Source organism: Equus caballus, chromosome 28, assembly GCF_041296265.1.
Source record: "Equus caballus isolate H_3958 breed thoroughbred chromosome 28, TB-T2T, whole genome shotgun sequence".
Lineage (NCBI taxonomy): Eukaryota > Metazoa > Chordata > Mammalia > Perissodactyla > Equidae > Equus > Equus caballus.
Window position 1 is genome coordinate 13,187,501 of NC_091711.1, and position 16,704 is coordinate 13,204,204.

The 16,704-nt window shown below is 36.8% G+C and overlaps 1 protein-coding gene across 4 annotated transcripts in view; it reads left to right on the top strand.

Annotated features, from left to right (window-relative positions):
• OTOGL (otogelin like) overlaps nucleotides 1–16,704 on the top strand; it is a 172,294-nt gene that overhangs the window by 116,720 nt on the left and 38,870 nt on the right. For all 4 annotated transcript variants that reach the window (XR_011433512.1, XR_011433513.1, XM_023631363.2 and 1 more), the window contains 6 exons: nucleotides 4,068–4,235; nucleotides 5,954–6,232; nucleotides 8,215–8,332; nucleotides 12,116–12,195; nucleotides 12,503–12,544; nucleotides 16,177–16,250. Coding sequence is in view for 2 of the 4 variants with exons in the window: in XM_023631363.2 (XP_023487131.2) it covers nucleotides 4,068–4,235; nucleotides 5,954–6,232; nucleotides 8,215–8,332; nucleotides 12,116–12,195; nucleotides 12,503–12,544; nucleotides 16,177–16,250 (761 nt within the window). In the remaining 2 variants the exon portion in view is untranslated. The remainder of the gene's footprint in view (nucleotides 1–4,067; nucleotides 4,236–5,953; nucleotides 6,233–8,214; nucleotides 8,333–12,115; nucleotides 12,196–12,502; nucleotides 12,545–16,176; nucleotides 16,251–16,704) is intronic.

Sequence of the window (16,704 nt, forward strand, 5' to 3'; positions counted from 1 at the left end):
TAAAGAATTTATTTGCCTCTCTCTGTAGGCAAAAATAATTATTTAAGTACTGTCAGAATGAGAGCTTATCTTTTTAGTAATGATAATGGAAATCTCCTAGCCCCATCAAGCATCCAAATTTGCAATGAGAAGTGTAAGAGGAGGTGCTGCCTAAAATTAAGGCCTAGATGTAAAAGACAGAGGTTATATCCTCGGTGAAAATGCCAAGAGTCAGCAGAATTGGAGCCTCCTTTTCGTCAAACCTGTTTAATGAGGAAGGCATAGCCACTTAGACCTAATTTCAGACAGGTATGATGATCCAGGAAGGTGACCAGTGCCAGTGACTGGACAAGCTCTGGACCCATGATGGACAAGTTAGAGTAATAGTTATAGGAAAGCTGAGCCATTGAAAAAGACCCAAGCAACCCACCCAAGGCATGTTTGGTAATTTATTGAGCCAGGGAGAAATCTGCTTGCTATAAATGTCCAAAGAAGGCCAGAAAATTTTAGAGAAATAGAGATGATGAGTTAAAAAGAAAATGGACATTTTAGTTTTCGGTTGTTTTGTTACATTTATGGAAGTTTGATGGGGGAAAAAATTCAACATTAAAAACATTCTGTGATAGTTAAAGAAAATCTAAACCAAAAATATTTCCTTCTCAGGGTTTTAAACACACTCACACACACACCCAAACACAGTCCACATCAATCCTTTGAATTCCGTGCTTAAAATGAGACTGATTGCCTAATATTAATAACAGTAATAATAACAATAACTTTTATTATATTACTTACTTTACTTATACCATATAATTTAAGCTTCAAAAAATGCCACTATGATAAGTGTTATTAACACTTTACAGAAGAGGAAATTGAAGCACAGAGGGAGAAAATAACTTGGCCAAAGTCACCTAGCCTAAATGTCATAAACTGGACTTTGTAAACAATCTGAGTTCAGAATCAAGGGGCCTGACTCTATGCTACACTGCCTAGTGTGTGGTTAGCACATCCTGGTCCAAGAAGGATCACCACACATCTTTATCATGTGCTCCACACAACACACACAGACATCAATTTGAGAAAATGCTCAAATAACTCCTTCAGTTAAGAATTCCTGCCTCACACAGTTCTGCTGTGAAAATCTCCATCTGTGCCTTGTCTTTTCCAGTGTTCCTTCTGCAGTCCCTTCCAGAAGCAGAATTTTCTGTGAATATTCAATTTCTACCTCTTGCTACTTAGTGCATTTTCCTTTCTGTCAACAAGTCTGGTGCACTTCTAGCTATGGTTCTTGTCTCTAATGTGTTACACGAGTCTTCCAATCAGTTCTTCTAGTTCCATTTGTAACACTGCATTGGTCATATTCAGAGGGTGGACACAGGGCACGTGGCCTTCCGGAAGCACTGATAGACTCAGAGGAGTGACGGGGAATGTACTTCCTATAATCACAGTAATACGGAAAAGCATCAACCTGCCAAGGAGAGTACGAGTTTGTAAAAATAATGTAATGAAGGTAGATGATTGAAAGAGAATATAGAACTGTGGAAATTGTTGGTAGTAGTAATGAAAAGAAAATTATTTTAAATGATTATTCTTAATTGTTTTCATCCCAAATAATTTCACAGCTATTGTAAATTTACCTAGTCTTCTTTGGATATTCATAGCTGACGTATTTCTCCTTTTATTTACTACATACTGGACGCTGTTATTGAAATACTTATTATTTAAAACTAATGCAGACATAAATAATTGTGATTCTGTAGGAGGAAAATTAAAAACGAGTTGGAGAATTTAGAGGTAACAGTACAAATTATCTCAATAATCCTTAATACAGAAACTGTATGTATTGTCTTCATATTCATTTTACGACATTTGCTAAAAATATAAAGAGTTTATTGCTATTGCCATAGGTGAGTAAAGACTTCAATATCCTGCTAAGGATTCTTGTGCAAGTTTTAAGTTCGGAGTGATTTTATTAGGTAGGACATGCTTAATGCTGCGTTTAAACAACCACTGCAGGAAATGATTGCTTTTAGCAGATGGTCAAATTATACTTATTCTCACAGAAAATTAATGATAAAGTCAATGACTTTTGTCTGTCAATTGCTGGCGAAAATGCATGAAAGTAATCCAGACGCAAGATATCAATCAACTGGGAGTCAATTCAGAAGCTTTCGATTTTTATACCAATGGATTTCTCAGACAACAATTGTCTCAGGGTTGCTGCAGTAGGGGCTTGTGCAGTAGGGAGAGAAGATTCTGTTTAGGTGCCTGTTTCCTTTCTCCTATTCTAATGCTGAATATTTGTGAGGGCATTTCAAACCTCCAAGTTGTAGTTTATATATGTCTTCTTCATTTTGAATTGTATCTCATGATGATTTACATATTTATCTACTTATTTATATAAACAAATCAATATATTTATAAATTGAAGTAAATTGCATTTTGGAAGTCTTTGTTCCTTTTGTCTTTCCTAGAAGACAAGGCAGTAGGTGGTGGAGACTAATGATACAGTTTTCTTTAGTGGTTGTAGATTTGGGCTCATGGGGAAACACTGTGTGTTGTGCACATTTGTAACAGTGTTGGGGACCTCACTGCTGCCTGGCTCATAGAGAAATTCCCCGCTGTGTCTGCTCAGTTCCCTGTTGGTGTAGGGGCAAAATTCTTTCAAGTGTCCATCTCTACTCAAGGTGTCCAAGACCCTGATAAAGCTCTTTTCCTCATGCCTTTGAAGTGCCTCTAGCTGTTCACTGATGAGGTGTCCCAGCTGATGAGTCAGTAGAAGAGACAACACTGGAAGATAACTTATCCTATGAGTCTCTGCCTCTTCTCCTGGGCCTCATGATGGAAATTTTGGTTCTCGTTCTCCTTTCTACTTGAAAGGTTTTTGACCCTTTAGTCAAATGATCTTCTCCCTTTCTCTCAGGGCGTGTCTTCAGCCTGAAAGGGAAAAAACCTACTCCTTGGATTTCTTTGAACTTTTATTTCCCTCTGTGTTAAGAGTAGACTGGGAAAGGAAAATTGTCCTTGAGATAAAATTAAAGAAAAGAAGAGAAGTGAAATTCACTGAAAGCAACCAGATTAATCTTTTATGATATCAACTACTACATGTGTATTAGCATTTTACATAACCTACAACATAAAAATATACATGTACCTGTAAAAAGTCTACAGCTGATACTTATGTAACTTAATTTTGATGATTTAGAAGAAACTTCAAAGTTTGTAGTATCTCAGTTACATTAAGAACATTAAATGGCAGAGAGATAGGGTTGAAAGTAAACTGACCTTATTATCATGAAATCTAACTCATAAAAATTTTTTACTATTAGTCAACTTGTTTATAATTTATATACTTCTCTTTATAAGATGAAGTTTGCAGAAAAATTATTCTGATTGAATTTCAGGTTTGGTTCTATTTTACTATAGTAAATATTTCCTACCTTGTATGCAACGATTTAAGAGCATGGACAATGACAGAGTTAGTAAAAAAATCTTCGATTTCTGTTGAGCTTCAGCTTATTTTCTTTTTTACAAATGTGCCTCTCTGGTGAAGTTCAATAATTCCCAGAACAGTAGAATGTTGTATATCATGTCTGTGAATTCTGTTTTCATGTAACACAACCTACTAGGGAGAGAAGGTTTTTAGAAGACTGTCAAAATATCTGGCCGTTGATAGAGTTAAATTTATGTTTGCTAAAGGAAAGTAGAATCTTGAAATATTAGAGTAGAAGGTTAGTTAGAAAACTCTTTCATCTAGGTGAGAAAACATGAGGTCCATAAAGCTTAAATCAACCTCATATCTGGCACTGAGTTACATGTACATATACGCATTTGTATGTGAGTGTGTATATATATATATATATATATGTATGTATATTCTAAATTACATAATTTAAGTAATGTATATATTCTAAATCATTATAATATATTATTTTTTAAACAGTTCAGTTATTTTACTAGTGACAAATGTTTAAATGTTCAATAATTTTTGAAGTATCTTTTGTTATTAAAATTCATTCCATTGAAATGACAACTTGAAATGTAAAATCCTATGCCAATGTATAATTCTCTTATTTGCATTTAAATAGGGCTTGGAGAAGGACCATACATGCTGGCAAGTTATGGGCAGAGTGGCCTTGTTCTGGGGGCCAATATAAGCAGTAAAAGCGTTTTCTCTTTGCCAAGAAGTAGTATTCATGGCAATATATTTTTTAGTTTTATGATCACTCCAGGTCTTTTCAAAGAGAAAGCATCATGTAAGTATAATTTCCAATGGAAAATAAGAATTTAGTTTTCCATTTACCTTTTTTTCATTTATTCATTCACTAAATATTAATTTGGGATCTAATATGTTTATGGCATTTTTCTAGGTGCCCTAAAAGATATAAAGTGAGACACTGGTACCTCCTATCTCTTTTGTATATGAAATCATTTCTTTGTGTATCTATTGGCATATGGATGTTAGAATTGCCATTGTTTGATTGAGTTTTCGGTCCCAAATAAAGCACAGCTTAAATTTTCACAGCATTAATCACAGAACTTAATTTGAAATTTTTGAAAAATAGTCCACTGATAGCTAACATTTGAAGGAATTTAACACCAGATTAAAGTAAAAAAAAATTGTGATTTGACATCAAAGAAGTCAAACATGAAGAGCATAAATCAGAGTCTAGACAGTTGTTGAGACTGTTATCCTTCTGTGGCCTTGTCTCTCCTGGTGTCTGGCCCATGCTTACTGGTTTGCACCTGCAGATCTGTAGTGATCATATCCCCTCGGCACCTGTTCTGACTGGTGGTGGTTGTCCTCTTCTGATCTGATATGCTCAGGCTACAGAGTTACTCTACTAGCCCTCCTTAGAACCGTGCATGGTGTGTTGTATAAGCTTAGGAAATATTTCTGGAATGAATGAATCCAACTTAACTTTCGCTTATTCTGAGAAATCTCCTGATTCTCTAGTTAGAATAAATTGCTTCTTTCTTGTAAAGAGAGCTCCTTTAGTTCTTTTCAATCTGTGAAAACACCTATTGCACACAGAAGTTCTAATTTATGTGTTATATATTTTTTCTCTTATAAAGATTTCTTTTATTCTTATTTGCATCTTCCAGTGGTCAGCAGAGGGACTTGCAAGTTTAGGACACAATAAATGCCTTTGGAATAATATATTGGATTTGAGAGAGTTCTTCATTGTATGATTTACAATAATTAATGCATTTAATAGAAAAATTCTAGTGGATTTAAAGAAACTAAGACCTAAAGAAATTAAGGCCGAAGAAATTAAATCCAAAAATCTCAATTAAAAAATTTTTATACCATGGGATTTACAAACATAAGGGAAACATTTAAAGCACGTCGCAAAAAAGGATAACACTTCTTAAATTCTGTAGTTGTTTGTTAGCTATTTGATCATCTATTGGGGAATAGACAACTGTGTTGAGCAAATAGTCTTTTCTTAATGCAGTAAAATCACTTGCAAGATCATTTGCTCATTGAGAACCTAGTGATATTGAAATGCAGTGCCATGCCTAAATTGATCTGTTTCTCTATTCTCTTATTGTTTCTATCATCTGGCTTAGCCATTTGTAGATTGCATGCCTTTGAAAATGTTAAAGCCTACAAGTACAAATATATATCCAATTCATCATTCAATTACTTGTATGAAAGTGTACGTTCTGGGGTCCTAAGTTGATATCTCTTTTTTTCCCCAAGGACATGATACATTATTTAAAAAATAGAACTCATCAAAGACTGATTTTTTTTGGAGCTGTCACTTATTCATTTCATTAAAATACTTCCTTTTCTTTGAAATCTTATACTTCATTTCTGAAATTGTTGAGATTGGTGTTAATTATGTATGGCAATTGCTCAGGTCTATTTTTGTCAACTTTATAAATGAGTTTTATAATCCCACTGTTGACTATCTGCTTTCTCCAGAGAACCCAGGGGTTGTCAAACACTCTGCTCTATCTTTTACAGCACTGGCACTTGTTTCCTTGGAATCTGCTGAAAGGCCAAACTACTTTCTCTATGTCCATGATGATGACACTCTGAGTCTGGAACTGTGGAAAGCAAATTCAGCCTTTCATCAGAGAGCCACATTTTTCCACCATCAGGGCCTCTGGATTCCTGGTTACAGTGCATTTGAGCTATATAGCAAGAAAGGATTTTTCATCATACTCACAGATTCTAGTATCAAAGCATCAAAATATGATGATTCTGAAGAATTTAAACGTTCAAGTAGCTTCAGCATAGAAGGTATGCTGAATAGATAATTCAAAAGGAGAATAGATAATTTACATAATGGCAGAATATTTATCAGGTTTTGATTTTTAAGTCATTCTTAATGGAGTATAAGTGGATAGAGTTGTATGACACTCCTTGAGTAAGTTTCTTAACCTCTCTGTCCTTCAGTTTACGCATCTGTAAAATGAGAGAACAATACCTACTTTATAGGATATTGAGTTACATAAATTAATTGGTAAAATGCTTAGAACAGCCTTAAATAATGTTATGTTTAATTGTTGCCCCAGTTGTTACTCTCAGTGCTTTCTGGACTCTGGAACTGGAGCTCACCCATGTCTCATGGGTGTCTAGTGTTTCCATGTACTTTTTGTTTCCTAGAAGACAACTCCTCAGTAACCTGATTCCTAATGATAAAGACAACATATTTATCTCTGTCTTTTGAATAGTAGGGTGTCCGGTTCCACAGACTTCTAGATTTCCCTGGTTCAGTAGAAGCCTGTTCTTATTTCTAGGGATCCTTATAGTTCTACAGCTATTGAATTTTCTGAATTTCAGAGAGGATCCTCATCCAGTGTGTAAAAGTTATGCTTTATTTTCAAAACCTAGGAGTTTGATATCTGCCTTGGTCTCCAAAAAAATTGTTTCATTCTAACCAACTCTCTAAATCAGTCTAAGAGAGCTAGTCACTTGCCTTTTTTGTTGTGGATAAATTTCTATAAATCAAGAGAGTCTGGATTTTAGAGAATTCAAATTGAGCCACAAATTTTTGTCTATTGAATAGGGTTCCTATATTCATGAGAAAAGAGTCAATGACATGTCTATACAACATTCTATAGAGAGATGTGATAATTTTACTTGAATTTCCTTCAGAGTTGAACTTCACAAGCCTCTGTTTCCCCTACAATCTAGAAATCTGCTCCATTAGCACCAGACCTACTGGCCCCACCTGAGCTTTGAACAACTGCAGCCAATGGCATCATCAGAGTCTCAGAAGCTTATCTTTGCAGGCTTCCTAAATCTGGAAACTCTAGGGGTCTACTCTAGTCTTAGAACTAATCTTCTCCCAGAACTCATGATCCCAGTAACCCAGGACTAGCACTTATTCTACTATTTAGATGCATAGAGACCTTCCAGAAAGTCTTATTTTCCTTCCCATACCTTGGAACTGAATTCTGTATCCAGATTGCAAGAAACATAACCTTTCCCCTGAATGTTCTCCCATATGGAGCTCTCCTCCTCAGAGATAGTTTTGGGCTGCAGCAGGAGGACTGATCTGTGATGTGGGAACGGGAGGGTATGAGCAGAGTTTGAAGGAGAAAAATCTTCAGTCAAGGGAGGTTGGATAACGGCAAACATGTATTATTAAAATCCATTCATTTATTTTTTTGTCATCAAAAAATACTTACCTTCTACAAGGCAATATGCTAACTTCTCTGAGAAGAACAAAGATGGAGTGTTGTCCCTAGGTTTGATGTCAGGAAACATGTCTTTGGGCTTGCCATTTTCTTAATTGCTTGAACTCGGCAAGCCGCTTGCTTCTCTGAGCCTCAAGTTCTTCATTTATAAAATGGAAACAATATCTACTCAACAGGGTTGTTGCAAGGATAAAATAGAATAACGGACAAAACATTACTTTGCAAAATATAAAATTCCAAACAGGTGTTTGGTGTTATTATGATATGCAGATCAATGAGAACCCAGTACACAGAAAGAAAGGAAGATTGAGAATTTTCCTTTGCCTCCTCCAACACTTTGCTTTTTTAAATCTTTGGAATATAGACTAACATTTAGATATTCAACCTGAGCATGAAATGCTTTGATCACAAAGCAATTACAGGGCATTTTTTTTTTTTTTTTTTTTTACCAGCCCTGTCTTTCCCAATGCATTATGGTCTAAGAGGAGTCAAACTTTAGAAGAATTACTATCATAAATCGCTATTTTTCAAGCTGTACATTAAAAATATACATAATCTAAACTTTATTTTTTCCCCCAGAAATCCAGGCAATAGTGCCTTACAGGAGGATGTGTGAATGGAAATATGAACCTTGTGCCACTCCCTGTTTTAAAACGTGTAGTGACCCTGAAGCACTAGCGTGTAAATTTCTTCCACCGTAAGTCACATTTAACTATTCAATGAGCAAATTTCAGCATTAGCAGATTTGGATCTCAGTGAATGTTTTTAGATTAAAAAACATTCTCAAGAATAATTTGTATCTGATATATGTGTGTATATATGTGTGTGTGTATATATATATATATATATACACACACACACACATATATACTCATTCATGAATTTATTTCATTTTATTCAAGCAGTAGTTACTGAGAGTCTGCTATATGTGCTATGTGCCAGGAATTCTTCTAGCTGCTAGGGACATAGTACTGAACAAAACAGATGAAGTTATCTGGCCTTAGATAGCTTACATTTTGGTGCATTGAGGCAGAGAATAAACAAATAAAAATGTAAATATATAATGCAATATATTGTTAGATGGTGATATGTATTATGGAGAAAAATAAAGGAAGATAAGGGAGACCGTGTGTGTGTTTGCTAATTAATATAGGGTGGCTAGGGAAAAACATGCTGACGAGGTGGCATCTGCTCAGAGAGCTGAAGGAAGGGAGGGAACTGGCCGCTGGATATCTGGGGAAAGAGCCTTTCAATCTGAGAACAGTGCAAAGGTCCTGGGGTAGGAATGTATTTGAGGATAAATGAGGCCAGATATTTGGAGCAAAGTGAACAAAACTGAGAGAGGTGGGAGATGAGACTAGAGAATCATAGTGGTATGCAAATCATATGGGACCTTGTAGCCCATTGTGAGGACTTTGTCTTTTTCTCTGAGTAATGTCCTGGTGTATTTTCGGCACAGGAGCGACACGATCTGACTTATGTTTTAAAAAGTTTACTTTGGCTCTTGTATTGAGTGTTGGGGAGGGGAAGCACAAGGGCAGAACTGGTTGGTAATACAGATAAGACAGGAAGGAGAATTGATTGAGGAGGTTGCTAGCCCTGGAGGTTAGAAGGGAACAGATTCTGGGTATATTTTGCACTCGGGCTGCTGATGGATTTCGTATCAATTGTGAGAGAAAGAGAAGTTCAGAACCCCAGTTTGAGTCTCAGCAATTTGCAGGTTTCAGGACCCTATGAAATTGCCACTTTTGTGGTCAAAATTGTCAAATATAAGCAAATTCAAACGACTCAGTTTAATGGAAGGGCTGAGTTACCGCTGACGGGGGTAAGGACGACGTTGGGAGGAGCCGTCTGGAGGACAAGTCAGGAGTTTGGTTTTGAGGATTTTAAATTTGAAACTGAAAATTGTTCACTCAATTTGGCAATCTGGAGAATGAGAAGAGGCAAAATGAAGCAGAGAATGTAAACAGCTTTTTTTTTTTTAAAGGAGTTTTGCTGTAAGAGGAGAGGAATGGAACATGAGTAGGAGGAAATATTTTTAAGAGTCATTTTACTTTAGGCATTTATGAGCTTCTATTCTACGACAAACACTGGCGTTACAGACGGTCTTGGGCGTGTGAACGAATGAGATGCAGCCCCTCTTTCAGGGAGCTCCGCGTCTTTAGGAAGAAGACAGAAACAAAAGCAGACAGTGACAATACAGCGGAAAGAGGACTAGAGGAATAACAACAACCATTATCAGGTTTATGTATTCACAGCATGACTATAGAATAGGTAATCTCATTATTCCCATTTCAGAGGAGAAAATCAACCGAGGCACAGAGACATTACACAGTTTGCCCCAGGTCACACAGTTTGTAGGCAGAGCCAGGGTTTGAGCTACTACACCCTGGTGGGTAACAAGTGCTGTGGGAGCAGAGAGAAGGAAATGATATTTCTGTTTATTTTCTTGAAAATAAGAACAACCGATTCTTTCTGGAAAGGAGATATCTTCACCATTCACTTGGACCCCTCACACTCACACAACTATCTCCTTTCCCTCACGTAGCCGTTAGGAGTGGGGGAAAAAATTGGGCCCCTTAGTGAGGAGCAAGAAAGGAAAGGAAGGAAGGAAGAGCAAAGACCATGACTGGCCCTGGCGCTGGGGAGGAAATGGAGCTATATTTTGAAGTGGCATTTGGCTAGTTTATTACTTCCTGTGGCGTACTCAGTCTTGGAGGTGGTTGAATCCAGATTCTCAATGCCTCCATTGTTCGGTCTGTAGCTGTCCTGAAGTTTCCTTTTTGGTATGGTCAGGACACAGAGAAGAGCGTCAGGATGGAATTTCACCCCGCCAAGCTGTTTTTCATCTCTGCCTTCATCACTATCTCCTTTCTACTTCTCCTGTCCCCTGCACCCAGGCGCCTAATTATTGCTCCTCCTCATACTTGAAGCCCTGAGGGGGCACTCAAGTACTGAGCTGGGGCTTTAACAAAGCCCTGTACCCCTCCTCCAAGTCCCCAACAGAACCACCACCCTCGTTCTAGACGATTGCAGTTTCTGGCACATAGCAAGTGTTAAAAATAAAAATATCTAGTGGAAATGAGAACTTTTATGAGAAAAGATGCCAACTAGCGTGCTGTAGAGCCCATATGTAAATAGAGTTATTCCTATTATGTATTATACCTGTCATAAGAACTGTTCTGCATCTGAGGCATTATATTTGCCAGTCAGAAGTTGAGTAGATTACCAACAGTATGACAAAATAAACAGGAACCTACTATGTGCCACCATGGAGTCATTTTAAAAGAATAAGTTACTGATTTTGGAAAATATTTTAAGAGGATGGCTGTGCTTTTGACTTGCATGAAACAATTGCAAATAATTAAGTTAATGATTCAGCATAAAAATGATGTTTATTTAATTTAACAGTAATCAACTGGCCCTAGTCTTTTCAGCAATCTAGTAACTCTAGCTTTTCTTTTCTGCCTGAGAGTTTACAGTAGAACAGGAATATCATATACTGGTTAAAGTTTTATGGTTCAAGTTCATTTTATGAAATAAAGAATTGGTCACATAGGCTGAGCTGTTTATGTTTAAAAAGATCTTTAGTATACAAGAGGTGGCTAAGTGGGTTTCATGTTGAAAGGGAAATTAGCTTTTCTTGGTTTTTAAAGTGTCTGGATGCCCTTCCATGAACAAGCGGCCTCTGGTGGCAACACTTACTCTAGTGTCAAGTTCCTTTCCATCCTGCATTGGAAAGAGGCCTTGAGTATTTTTAGTACAAATTCTTTGCTTTACAGATGAGGCAATTGGAATTGTTTTTTGTTGTCATCATTGTTTTGGGGTTTTTTTTGGTGAGGAAGATTGGCCCTGAGTGAACATCTGTTGCCAATATTCCTCTTTTTTTTCCCTTCCAAAAGCGCCCCAGTATACAGCTGTATCTCCTAGGTGTAGGTCATTCTAGTTCTTCTATGTGGGATGCTGCCACAGCATGGCTTGATAAACGGTGCATAGGTCCATGCCCAGGATCTGAACCAGCGAACCCCAGGCAACTGAAACAGAGCACGTGAACTAAGCAACTCGGCCAAGGGGCCAGCTCCTGGAAATGTTTTAAAATATTAAAAATATTCTTATAGCTGACTAGGGTATTTGAGAGGCAGATAAGCAAGCCTTTTTATAACAACGCATAAATTGTTGAGAATGGTGCATCAATTCTCTCTAGTATGTATGAGTCTAATAATTGGTTGTACATGAAGGATTACATTTATTTCCTTTGAATCAGAATAAATTGGACTCTGATTTCATTGTGTCTGATTCATTCACTGTGATTTCATAAAATGAGTTCACGTAATGGAGTGTAGTAAGTGGAGCATTCCTTAGTGCTTAACAAGGAGAAGAGAAGAATTTTAGGAAAAATATATCTTAGTTGCATGTATTAAATGCAGTGTATCTTTTCTATTTTAAGCTTTTTTCACTTTGATTTCTTTTTCATGTGAAGGGTTGAAGGATGCTTGCCTTACTGCCCCAAAAATATGATCTTTGATGAAGTCACCCTCAAATGTGTTTATCCAGGAGACTGTAAGTGTGAATCTTATTTAATTTATTCTGAAAAGAGGAACTCAAATATTTTTTTCTCTCTGACGACAAGTGGTTATAAATGGAAGTTGTAGACAGACAATAAACTTTCGTGAGATTCTTCTTTAACATCCTTTTCATAGTTTTTGGTTCCTAATTCCTTTCTAAACCATGTAAATCTTCCCTCTAACATTCCTCCTTCATTCTCTCTCCCAAAACATTTTCCTCGAAGCTGAAGATCCCTGTGTGAACTATGTGGGCCTCACTTTAAGCAAACAAATTAAGGGAGAGTATCTGTGTTTCTTTGTAGGCATACCTCTGATTCCTACAGAGCCAGCAGCAGTGCCACCAGGTAAGCCATCTCTACCCATGTTTACAGGAATTGTTACAATTCTAGTCACTAAAATTAGCATTATGTAATTTAAGTCTTGGCACACTTGTAGCAGCTGCTGGTATTGGTACCATCCCATCTACTAGGGAACCCAGCAGTTGCTTTGGTTTCATAAGCAGCTCTTCACCAGCTCAGCAAGCTACAGTTTCTGAATGGCTTCTGCATTTGGTCCACCCCTTTATCCATTTTAATTGGTATAAATAATGACAACTCCTCTCACATTTTCTCCTAGAGTTTAGGCTTTACTGAATCTTGCTTAAATTTTCACAGTGATTAAGTTGACTTTAAAGAGTGTTAACACAAATGAAGTCATCCTCTGAGAGCTTCCCTCCTGCTTCCTGGGTTCTGCTCCAGCTTCTGTAGTAGGCATCTGGGCTCATGACCCCGCTTCCCTCCCTCACTGTGACACTTGCCTCAGGAAAGGATTTAATAAATCCACTCGCAGCAAGGCTTGGAAAACTTAATGTATGATTTCTCCAGAGATTATAATGTAGAAAAGTTCAGATTTTTATTCTTCAATTTATTTGACAAGTTTTAATTGTGTGTCAACTCTGCTATGCCCTGTCCTGCCATTAGGGAGAGGAAGGGAGAATGGTGAGCAAGTTATAGCCCCAACCCTAAAACAGCTGATAGTCCATAGGCTATTGTGATATTACAATAGGGACAAGCACAGGCAGTGAACAGGAAGGGCTTATGCTTATTTTGGAAGTGATCTCAGATGGGGAACAGAGGGTAGGAGTTGGGTAGCCTGGGAGATGGAGGAAGTGTTTTCCAGCCAGAAGGGGATGCAGGTGCAAAAGCCTGGAACTGAGAGAGAATGTGTCACACAGAAGGACTTCAAGCAGGTCAGTGCATCTCGGGCATGTAGTGTGAAGGGAATTGCACGAAGAGATGGAGTGGAAGAGATTATCAAAGGCCAGATCACAAAGGGTCCATGGTAAGAAACTTGGATTTTTATTCTGAAGGCAATGGTGAATCATTGAAGGATTTTAATGGGTCCTGAGACATCATCAAAATAAATAGCCTCGCTACAACCATCACTGTTACCACTACTCTTATTAGCTACCATTTGTGGAGTACTTACTATATGCCAGGCATTGGGCTAAGCACTCTACATACATTTTACCCTTATAAGAACTCTATGAGAGGGGTATTGTTGTTACCCTTGCAGAGATGAGGAATGACTCTACAGCTGTGAAATTTTAGGCATCAGTGAATTTAAAACAGTTTAAAGCATATTTTGGGAGTGGTTAGAGGTCCTTTCCCTGAATAACACTGCACACCCTAACACCTAGGGCATAGACTGTTAATTCTTCTAAGTGCTGCTGTCTACTTTTAATTCTCTGATATCCCCTCAAATCAATATTCAATATATATTTCAAACATCTGAAACTATTGAAACCACCACAGTCTAAATGTAAGGAATATGGATTATACTTCATGACCCTCGGGAATAAGAAAACTACCCTGAAAGTAAAGCAATTTTTATTTGTAGATGACGTGCTGTTGTCTATAGATCATTCTAAGGATGCCACTCAAACCTGTTAGCACTAATAAATAAGCAAATAATAAATCAGTAAAGTTGCACAATATAAGACCAATGTACAAAAATCAATCGTGTTTCTATTTTCTAACAATGAACAATCTAAAAATGAAATGAAGAAAGCAATTCCATTTACCGTAGCATCAAAAAAGAATAAAATCTTTGGGAGTATATTTAGCAAAAGAAGCATAGGGCTTATACAATGAAAACTACAAAATATGATTGAAAGAATTAAGAAGATCAAAATAAATGGAAAGACATCCCATGTTCATGGCAGAGTTAATATTGTTAAGGTGACAATACTCTCAAATTGATTTACAGATTTAATGCAATCCCTATCAAAATCCCAGTTACTTCCTGGCAGAAATTGACAAATTGACCCTAAATTCATATGGAAACGCGAGGAAGCTGGAATAGCCAAAACAATCTTGAAAAAGAAGAACAAAGTTGTAGGACTCACTCTTTCCAATTTCAAAACTTACTACAAAGTTATAGTTATAAAAACAGCTTGACTGTTACAATTCTACACCCACACAATGCTTATAACCTTTTGACAATTTTGAGAAAACAATGTATTCCTTTTCTGCTAAGACCACTTTATCGCCCAGTGGTCAGAATTTTCCACGACTCTGTGCTTGTTTTGGGCTAGAACTTTGTCTCCTTTTTCTTTGCTTAAACATTTATGATGATTGGAATGAAGATATTTAAGTCTGTAAAAATATCATATTCTCTAGAAGATGTAGTATCTAATATATCATGAACACTGCTCATAGGACCAAGGAATGGGCATTTTTGTTCTACTTTATTCTGTAAGTTAGAAACTATAAGATAAGTACAAAATGAAGGTTATTTATAGAATTTATTTAACTAAAAAAGTAAAAGTTTTCTCTTATGTCATTGCAGTAGGTTGAATAATGTCTCCCTCCAAAGATGTCCACATCTTAATCCCCAGAATTTGTGAATATGGGACCTTACATGCTAAAGGGACTTTGCAGAAATGAGGATGATAAGGTGGAGAAATTGTCCTGGATTATCCATGTGGGCTCAGTGTAACAACAAGGGTCCTTATAAGAGAGAAGAGGGTCAGAGTCAGAGAAGGTGACATGCCCACAGAATAAACAGAGAGAGAGAAAGAGAGAGAGATTTGAAGATGTTATGCTGTGGCTTTGAAGACAGAGGAAGGACCATGGGCCAAAGTATTCGAGTTGGAAAAATCAAGGAAACAGATTCTCCTGTAGAGCATCCAGAAGGAAACAGCCCTGCTTGGTTTTAGGATTTCTGACTCCCCAAACCACAAGATAACAATTTAGTGATGGTTAAAGCCACTAAATTGTATTAATTTGTTACAGAAGCAACCAGAAACTAAGACAGTCATTCCTAAACAGTATCAGTGATGGATACTGCAATTACAGCTAGACAGAATTTCAGGCGTTCATTTTGCCTCTTCTTGAGTCCTTCAGACTTTGGATATTTTAGAGATACTTTTAGCACTAACAAAAAGCTGGAAGGTGCCTTACAAATGTATTTACCAGTTGAATTTTCCCTTTCCGTGGATCACTCCTTCACCACATCCACCAACTGGGGTCTCCACGTGGTCTGCAGCACCGTCTGGTCTGCTTCCAAGGAGCATATTCTAGAGATTCACCAAGGAAAATGAATCAGACTCACTACTTATTTAAAAAGTGCAACAAAATTTGTAAGTCCTGAGCAATCTTTAGTGATATCATTTGTCATAACAATTGTCAAAACAATTGTGTTGACACCATCAAGATAATGAAGATGTTTATAGAATTGTGATTAAAAGCCAGTGCTCTGGAATCAGAATTCTTGAATTCAAATTCTGCCTCCGATGCTTACCAGCTTACCTCTCTACACCTTAGTCTGCTTATCTGTAAAATGACAATAGTATATTATCTACTTCACAGGGTTTTCGTGAGGATTAAGTGAAATAATCCATATAAAATTTCTTAGCATGGTTCCTACCACATGTGAATTCCATACATGACAGATACCATTCCGCTAATGGAAAGGACGTCTTCGTTTCTAACAGGTCCAGAAGTGACCACCCCATCAGATTTCACGGTGCTTGACATGCTCACACCGACAACAGGTTTGGAATGTGAGGTATGACTGGGTCATCTCTTCAGCTTTTGTCATTTCCTTATAGTGTCTGTTTAAGTTTCCGTATCACTATCCAAATGCTATTAAACTTATTTTTGTATGCTTTCTAGTCCTTCTTTGCCAAAAGATATTAAGAAATAAGCATGACCTTTTAACAGTTGTATTTTCTTAACTGATTCAGATATTTCCTATTAATTAGATTCTGGTCACACTAAGAAAAACAAATACAAATGAAGTCTTAAGTGTGATTCTTTAATAATAATAAAATATGATAATAATGAAGCATAATTCAATTTATTAATTTGATTATTAATTTAATAATAATAATTGTGTCATTCTTTAGTAATAATTATTTATAATAAAAAATTATCCAACCTGTGATTCTCTATAAGTCAAGCATTCAAAAATATTTATTAAGCAGCTACTATATGCTAGGCACTCTGAGGATGACAAAGAT